Raw genomic sequence first — 9980 nt, 5'->3', positions numbered from 1 at the left:
ATATATGTACACACACACATACAGGCTGCTAACCAAAAAGTCAGTGGTTCAAACTCACCAACCTCTTTGGTAGAAAAGACCTGGTGATCTGCTCCCATAATGATTTACAGCCTAGGAAACCCTATGGGGCAGTTCAACTCTGTCCTATAGGGTCGCTATGCATCAGAATCAACTTGATGACACACAACAAATATATATATATATATACACACACACACACACGCAAACAGAATCTTTTTTTTTTTTTTTAAATTCCTAAAAATACAGATTGGTTCATTCATTCATGAAAAATGCATACAGCTATGCTCAGGCAGATCATAATATATTTGATTATATTCATTATGTTTGGGAAAGAAGCTTTTTAATTATTTTTATATCTACAGGGATTTCCTTTCACAGTATTTTATTTAGTAATGTAACACACCATGGTCAAATCCCCGCCCTCCCCTTCCCCTCCCTGGTAACCATCAAAGATTGTTTTTTTGTGTGTGTAAACCTTTGCGTGAGTTTTTACAGTACAGGTCTCATACAATATTTGTCCTTTTGTGATTGACTTATTTCACTCAGCATAATGTCCTGCAGTTTCATCCATGTTATGAGATGCATCACAGATTCATCATTGTTCTTTATTGTTGCATAATAGTCCTTTGTGTGTATGTACCATAGTTTGTTTATCCATTCATCTGTTGATGGACATCTAGGTTGTTTCCATCTTTTTGGTATTGTGAACAATGCTGCAATGAACATGGGTGTGCATATGTCTATTCCTCTGATGACTCTTATTTCTCTAGGATATATTCTTAGGAGTAGGATTCTTGGATCATATGGTATTTCTATTTCTAGCGTTCTAAGGAAGCACCATATTGTTTTCCAAAATGGTTATATCATTTTGCATTCCCACCAGCAGTGCATAAGAGCTCTGATCTCCCCGTAGCCTCTCCAACATTTGTTATTTCCATTTTTTTTGATTTGTGCTAGTAATGCCCAGGTGAGATGGTATCTCATTGTGGTTTTGATTTGCATTTCTCTAATGGCTAGTGAACACGAGCATTTCCTCATGTGTTTTTTGGCCGCTTGAATGTCTTCTTTGGTGAAGTGTCTGTTCATTTCCTTTGCCCATTTTTTAATAGGATTATTTGTCTTTTTGTTGTATAGGTGTTGGATGTTTCTTGTAGATTTTAGAGATTAGACCTTCGTCTGATTTGTAATGGCCAAATTTTTTTTCCTAGTCTGTAGGTTCTCTTTTTACTCTTTTGGTGAAGGCTTTTGATGAACATTAAGTGTTTAACTTTTAGAAGATCTCGGTTATCTAGCTTATCATCTGGAGTTTGTGGGTTGTTGGTTATGGTTTGTATCATGCTAATGTCATGTATTAGGGCTTCTATCGTTGATCCTGTTTTTTCTTCTATGAACTTTACAGTTTTTGGCTTTATATTTAGGTCTTTGATCCATTTTGAATTAGTTTTTGTATATGGTGTGAGGTATGGGTCCTGTTTCTTTTTTTTGCAGATAGGCATGCAGTTTTGCCAGCACCATTTGTTAAAAAGTTGTCTTTTCCCCATTTAACGGACTTTGGGCCCTTGTTGAAGGTCAGGTGACCACAGGTGGATGGATTCACATCTGGGTTCTCAATTCTGTTGCACTGGTCAATGTATCTGTCATTGTACATGCTCAAATTTTATTCTCTAACCTTGTTCCATCTAATGCTAATAGCTGAAATAGATGTGATTTTACTTTCGCTCACTTATTTGTTCATTGGTTCATTTTTCAACAGGCACTGTTGAAGTTGCTGGTGTTGCAGCAGTAACGTCCTCACAGAGTATTCATTTTAGTGAGGGACAATAGATAAATAACTTAAAAACAAATTGGGTTCAACACTCATTTATGATAAAACATAGCAATCTAGGAATAGAAGGGCACTTCCTTAAACTAATACAGAATATCTACAAAAATAATCTCTTGAAAAATTTCCCCCTGAGAAAAGGAACAAATTGAAAAATTTCCACCTGATATCTGGAACATGATATGAATTCTAGCATCATCACTTATATTTAATATTTTACTGACTATCCAAGCAAGTGCAATAGGAAAGAAATAAAATTCATAAGGCTTGGAAAGAAATAAAATTGTTACTATTCAAAAATTACATGACTCCATATGTAGAAAATCTGAAAAAAGTCTACAAAAAACTATAGAGTTAATAAGTGAATATAGCAAGGTTCCTAGATATAAGATGAATACAAAAAATCACTGTATTTTTACATACCAGCAGCAAAGAAATAGAAAATAAAATAAAACACAGGGCATGATTTGCTATTACATCAGAAAACATTACCTAGAAATAAATCTAAAAACTATAAAGTTTCATTGAGTGCAATTAAAGAAAACCTAAATATGTTTAAGAACTAGAAGACTCAATAGTTAAGATGTCAATTCTCTGTAAATTATTTTATAGGTTTAATGCAGTCTCACTCATAGCAAGTTTTTTTATGGATATTGATAAGCCAATTCTAAAGTTCATATGAAAATGCAAAGGGCCAAGAATAGCCAAGCCAAATGCATAGGGATAGGCATTTATTAGTGTTTAACAGGTGCTAGGGGAAGAGTAAGTGCAGAGTTATTACTTAAGGGGTACTGAGTTTCTGTTTAGGGTGATGAAAAACATTTGGAAATCAATAGTGGTGCTACTTGCACAACATGGTGAATATAATTAATATCACTGAGTTCTACACTCAAAAATGGTCAAAATGGCAATTGTTGTGCCATATGTATTTCACAATAATTAAAGAGTATATACTGTATAAGCAAGTCAGATTTTCCCTGAAAACAATATGTATTATAATAAAGCAGAACAATAAATCAATGCATTAAAAAAAAGAATAGCCAATACAATCTTGAAGAAGATGAACAAAGCTAGAGGATTTACACTAGCAGATATCAATATTAATTATAAAGTTACAATATAGAAGGCAGTGTGATGGAGACAAATCGATTAAAGACATAAGAAACAGAGTCCAGAAACAGAGCAGATGCATACATAATCTTCTAATTTATGGTGATGACACTATGATACAGTGGGGAAAGGATGGTCTTTTCAATAATTTGTGCCACTTAGATATCTCTATGGAAAGAGAAGGTATCTTGACCCCTATCATGTACATACACAAAAACTAATTTAATATTTTACTGGAGATCCAAGGGCAATATTCCAGATGGATCATGGATTTATAAATTTTAAGAATGTAGGAAAATATCTTCATGATCTTGTAATATGCAAAAAGAAATCTTCAACACGACATAAAAAGCCAACCATATGGAGAAAAACGTTAAATTGAATATCAAAAGTAAGTATTTCTATTAATCAAATATACTACTAGAGAGTGAAAATACAACCCACACAGTGGGAGAAAATATTTGCAACACATATAACTGACAAAGGACTTATTAAGAATGTGTACTCATCAGAGGAATGTAAATTAAAACCACAATACGATATTGCTACATGTCTACCAGAAAGGCTGAAATGAAAAAGACAAACACCATCAAATGTTGGTGAGGATGTGGAGCAACAGGAACTCTCATATACTGTTGGGAATATAAACTGGCACAACCACATAGAAAATTGTTTGGAATTACCTACTAAATCTGGTCATAAGTATGCCATATAACCAGCAATTCTCCTCCTGGCTAATAACCAACAGAAGTGAATGCTTATGTCCTCTAAAGGACAGGTACAAAAATGTTCATAACAACATTACTCAAAAACACCAAAGACTGGAAACAACTCAACCTTCTTCAATAGAATGGAATGGATAAAAACAATTTGGTATGTTCAAACAATGGAATACAACACAGCGATGAAAATGAAAGAATTACAACTATACACAATAATATCTATGAAAATGAGATAATGTTGAACAAAATAAGCTGGATACAGAACAGTCAATACTGTATGATTCCTTTTACCTAAATTTCAAAGCCACACAAAACGAATTTATGGTATTAGAAGTCAGGATAGTGGTTATCTTAGTGGGAAGCTAGTGACTGTAAGGAGGTGCAAGGGCAAGGGAGTCTGGCAGTGTTTTCTTTCTTGATCTGAATGCTGGTTGTACAGCTGTGTACATTTTGTGAAAATTCACTGAACAAATCACAATTATAACTGTGCACTTTTATGTACACAAATTATAGTTCAGTTAAAAAGGAATCTCATTGTATAATACCATAGTGAATACATATTCAAACTATTAACATTTTCTAAAGGTTAAATAATGTATATGGTAAATGGAGTTGAATGACGTGAAGAAAATAAAGTAAGGGCAGGACATAGGGAGCGTAGGAGATTGTGAGCAGGATGGGTGAGCAATTTTAAATAGGGTGGGTAGAGAAGAACTCAATGAGAATAGTTAATTACGTTTTTCTTACCTGTATGGTAAAATTTCCCCGAAAATCCCAGGTTGAATGTAAAATTTATGATTTGTGCACGCAAAAGATTCTGTGTATCAAGCAGGGCCTGAAATACATAATTAAAAACAATGCATCAGGCAGAGAATGGTATTGAGACATCTGTAAAAGGTATCTTCCTTGTGCCTTCAGAGAATAAATCCATTCCTTTATATATAAGAGAATTAAATGATGAAAACTAGTTTATCACCTTATGACTAGAAAGATATTTCAAGATTATATACAACATACATATTTATCCTTAAGCTTGCAAGAAATTGGCAAAAAATGTTGAAAACTAGAAAAAAAGGTAAATGAAAAGTCTATCCTGTATGTATTAAGGAACTAGTATCTATTCCCTAAAATGTATTTGTTTTTATCCCTCAGGGACATAGATCACCAACTGTCAAAATAAACTCTCTTTAACTGAAGCTATGTAAGAACACAAGGAGCTGGGGTGGTGCAGTGATTAAAGTGCTTGGCTGTTAATCAGAAGGTAGGTGGTTCCAATCCACCAGGCACTCTGTGAGAGAAAGATGTGGCAGTCTGCTCCCGTACAGATTTACAGCTGGATAAACCCTACAGGGGAAGTTCTACTCTGTCCTACAGGGTTGCTATGAGTTGGAATTGACTCAACAGCAGCAATGTTTTTTCTTTTTCTTTTTTGGTATGCAAGAACATATGTTGAAGTAAACAGATTATTATACATCTTTTGTCTTCAAAATACAAGACTTTTTAATCTTTAAGTCTGAGATTTCCAAAAGACAGTAATTGCTTCAAAAAGGCATATAATGGTAAAGCAGATCTTCAATATGCCCTTTCACTTAAAAACAGACAAAAAAATCCTACTTCTGACAAGTAAAGCTGTTTTGAATCAGGGTTTATATTGTCATACCCTATAAAGTATTTACCTTACTATGAGTGTTTAATGGACTTTTCTTTTTCATTCTTATTTAAATTCCTATCATTCCCTTCTCTTCCCTTTCCTCCCTGTCCCACCCCATTCTTTCTCACACACACACACACACACACACACACACACACACACACAGTTGACTGCTCATCCCAATGAGGCAGACAGTAACAATGAATGTTAGATTTATAAAGGCTCTTAACACTTATTATACACATGAGGAAACTGAGGGAGGAGAAATGACTAATTTTCACAGTTAAAATTAGTTTTATATCTTGGATTAATGATACAGATCGCTTGACTTTAAACGAGGTACGCTCTCTATTCGACTATACCATCTCCTCTTTTCCCCTTTCCATAAGTACAGATGGACCCACAACTACATCTTGTTTTCTTGTAGTATAACTGACACCTGGAAGCCCCACTCCATCATGTGCACGGTCTCAACCTTTTTGAGGATATACATATGAACAGCTTTTATTCAGTGACTATCCCACAAACACCTGTGAATGCAAAGGATTCTCCCCGTTGTGTAAAAGCAGAGGAAGAGAACTTCTGAATATCAAATTTACATTTATTTGACCAATGCTGTTTTCAAAAATTAGGTATCTAATTCTTCTTCTTTACATTACTCTTTTCATGTGGGCAACTTCTCTGTGTGCACAAATGAACCATGTAAGATGTGAGTTCTGTTGGCACTCCAAGATGAAAGGTAAGTCTGTTCATGAGTTTCCAAAAGTAACTACTGGAACAAAGGGGTTAAGTGATGGCACTGATGTTGGCGACAGGTCAGGTCCTGTCCTTAACAAGGCTGGGCATAGGTTGGGCAAAGAAAGGAGAATTTGCCCAGCTGAATAGTGATGAAGTGAGGAATGGGTTTTCCAGGTGGTACACTAGGACTTGGTGTGTGAAGGTGGGGTGAGGAGTTATACCTGGGTGTGAGGTGTAAGCTTTACTTTTCCTTAAGGAAGGAGCATTAGGAAGGGAAGCTAAAAGTATGGATTTAAATTCAAGCTCTGAAACTTATACTGTATCCACTGAGAGCACAGGCTCCAGAGTCAGACTGTCTCAGGGGGAATCCTGGATCTACTACTACTCAGCACTGGACATGTTATTAAATTTCCCAAGACTCATCCTCATCATGTGTAAAGTAGGCATAATAATAATTATCGCAAAGCTCTGTTGTGAGGATTAAATGCAGTAATTCATTTATGTTCTTGGTAAAGTGACTGACACATAGTATGAGCTCAACAATTGCTAGCTCCCTGTCATGGTTAATTTATGTGTCCACTTGGCTAGGTTATGGTGCCTAGTTGTTTGGTCAAACGCTAGTCTAGATGCAGTTATGAAGTACTTACACATAGTAAGTCCCCGGGTTACGAACGGCTGACTTACAAGGACAACTAGTAGTTGCCCTTTAATGTTATGTAAATTTGTCCTGACTTTGAAATGACTGAACCAACCCCTACTAGCACCAAATCCTTCATCACAATCACCTGTACTTGCTGCACATGCAACTTTTAAATCATTGAAAAGTCTTCGAGCCTTTTCTTGCAATAAGGCAAGGCTAAATAAGAACTGTATACACCTGCTCTGACTTACCTACAAATTCAAATTAAAGACACACTTACGAATGGATCTTGTTCGTAACCTGGGGACTGCCTGTATAATTAAATTAGTTGGCCTTAAATAAAGCAGATTATCCTCCATAATGTGGGTGGGACTCATCCAATCAGTTGAAAGCCTTAAGAGCAAAAGGGGAGTTTTCCCTAAGGTGTATTCTGCTTCCAGACTATAAATAGATATCTTACCAGAACTCCTCTCTTCACTCTGTCTATATTGACTGACCTATGTATTTCGGGACACAGTACTACAGGAATCTCCAGCCTGTCACTGACCTATGGATTTTGGACTTGCCAGCTCCTCACCACCACATAAGCCAATTCCTTAAAATAAATCTCAATCTCTCTCTCTGTAAACACCTATATTAAAAAAGAAGGAAGATCTCAAATTAACAACCTAAATCTATGCCTTAAGGGTATAGAAAAAGAAGAACAAACAAAACCCAAACCTACCAGAAAGAAGGAAATAATAAAGCTTAGAGATGAATAAAAGATAGTATAGAAAAAAAAAAATCTTTTTTTTTTTTTCTTAGGAAAAAAGATAAGGATAAATATTTAGGATCTTGGATTTGGTGATGGATTCTAAGATACAATACCAAAAGCACAAGCAACAACAACAAAAAAATAGATAAAATGGACTTCATCAAAATTAGAAACTTTTTGTGCATCAAAGGACATTGTCAAGAAAGTAAAAGGACAACCTACAAAAGGGAAGAAAATATTTAGAAAACATATATCTGATGAGGTTTAATATCCAGAATATATAAAGAATACCTACAATTCAGCAACAAAAATATAAACAACCCAATTAAAAAAACAGGCAAAGGACTTCAATAAACATTTTTTCCAAATAAGCACATAAACACATATCCAACATCATTAGTCATTATGGAAATGCAAACCAAAACCACAATGATACCACTTTAGACCCACTTGAATGACTTTTATCAAAAAAATGAAAAATAACAAGTATTGACAAGGATGTGGAGAAACAGGAACACTCATTCATTGCTGATGGGAATTTAAAATGGTGCAGCTGCTGTGGAAAACAGTCTGGTCTTTCCTAAAAATGATAAACATAGAATTATCATATAAATCACTCTTGGGTGTATACCCCAAAGAAAGCAGGAACTCGAACAAATACATGTACACCAATATTCACTGCAGTATTATTCACAATAGCCAAAAGGTAGAAATCCCATTGTTTATCAATAGATGAACGGATAAGCAAAATATAGTACATATATACAATGGGATATTACTCAGCAATATAAAGGAATGAAGTTCTAACACGTGCTATGATGTAAGTAAAATGCTAAGTGAAAGAAGCCAGACAAAAAAGAACAAATATTGTATGCTCCCACTTACATGAAGTATCTAGAATAGGCAAGTGTATAGAGACAGAAAGTAGACTCGTTACCATGAGCTGGGATGAGGAGAGAATGGGGAGTTAATGTTGAATGGGTATAGAGTTTCTATTTGGGGTTATAAAAAAAGTTTTGGAAACAATTAGTGGTGATGCTTGAACAACAATGTGAATATAGAAGAGATACTGAAATAGACGGCAGATATTAATATTATGTCTTTGTATTGTGAAAAGGGAAATTTAGTTCTAGATGTAATTTTATGCTTAAGATAAGCTAGTAATATTTTCTTGTTGTTTATATGAACCAGATCTTTGGGGTGTCTATGAGAGTAATGTTATATATTTATCCATTCTTTCCACCCTTTCAATACATGCTTACTAATGGCCTATTCTGTGCAGGAAGCTCAAACACCCAGCAATATTCTTAGATCACATCTTTGTTATGAAACTCTTTATTACTAGAATGACTATATTTAGCATTATTCTATTTTAAACTGAGACCATCATTTTTATGAATAAAATACTATAAAAATATTATATAATTTTATGGTATAAAATACTTTGCTTTATTGTCTATATGCAACATGCCTAAAATAGTAGATTAAAAAAAAAACCAAACCCATTGCCGTTGAGTCAATTCCAACTCCTAGCTACCATACAGGACAGAGTAGAACTGCCCCATAGGGTTTCCAAGGAGTGGCTGGTGGATTCAAACTGCCAACCTTTTGGTTAGCGGCCGAGCTATTAACCACTGTGCCACCAGGGCTCTGAATAGTGGATAGTATCTAAAAATCTAATCACAATAAGCTAAATCAATGTTCCAGTACCTCATTTAGAAAACCACACGCATTCTGAGTAAGCAAATCCTCTCTGATGTTTAGAGTACATTGGTCATGGAAAAGGTAAGTAACCATAACCACCTCTGCTAAGGCATCAACCAAAAGTCTCATCAAACATCAATTCAAGAATCCTAAGAACATATATGTCCACATTCAAAAATTGTCTGATTACTGAAAAACAGTACTTTATTTTTAACTGTTCCAATTTAAGGGTAATTTACAATTCCATGCATCAGTGATTATTTTAAAAATAAGGTTTATTTTCCTAATTAAAAAAAAAAACTTAAATTACTAATAAATACACCTTTTAAGATAAGTTAATATTATGACAGGATTTCCCCTAATTTTTTTCAGGAAGTTTAAGTATACCTGTGTGTGTGTGCATGTATGTGTGTATTGTATGCATGTATGTATGTATATATATGCATGTGTAATACATATATGTGTAATATATGTATATGTTATATATATACATATATATATATGAATCAGAGCCATAAAATAAAAATTAGAGCTATAGTGATTAGGACCAAAAATAGAGAATTCTGAATCTTGCCTTTTTCATTTAACTGTATATCATGAGGTTTCTCCTATGACATTCATCTTCCAAAACCAGATTTTTTTTTTATTGTAGTAGTTTAAGTGAAAGTTTACCATTCATGTTAGTCTCTCATGCAAAAATTTATACATACATTGTTATGTGACCCTAATTGCTCTCCCTATACTGTGACAGCACACTCCTCCTTTCCACCCTGGATTTCCTGTGTCCATTCAACCAGCTCCTGACCCTCTCTGCCTTC

At 34.5% G+C, this 9980-nt stretch overlaps 1 protein-coding gene across 1 annotated transcript in view; it reads right to left on the bottom strand.

Moving 5' to 3' along the window:
- The window catches only part of LOC101344422 (N-deacetylase and N-sulfotransferase 3), a 219972-nt gene that overhangs the window by 138717 nt on the left and 71275 nt on the right, over positions 1 to 9980 (bottom strand). Inside the window, exon 3 of the mRNA XM_023741102.1 lies at positions 4423 to 4510. Within this exon, the coding sequence (XP_023596870.1) occupies positions 4423 to 4510 (88 nt within the window). The remainder of the gene's footprint in view (positions 1 to 4422; positions 4511 to 9980) is intronic.

Source organism: Trichechus manatus, unplaced genomic scaffold, assembly GCF_000243295.1.
Source record: "Trichechus manatus latirostris isolate Lorelei unplaced genomic scaffold, TriManLat1.0 scaffold00171, whole genome shotgun sequence".
In the NCBI taxonomy this organism is placed as follows: domain Eukaryota; kingdom Metazoa; phylum Chordata; class Mammalia; order Sirenia; family Trichechidae; genus Trichechus; species Trichechus manatus.
The sequence above is the reverse complement of the archived record's forward strand: the minus strand, read 5'-3'. Positions and strand labels throughout refer to the sequence as shown.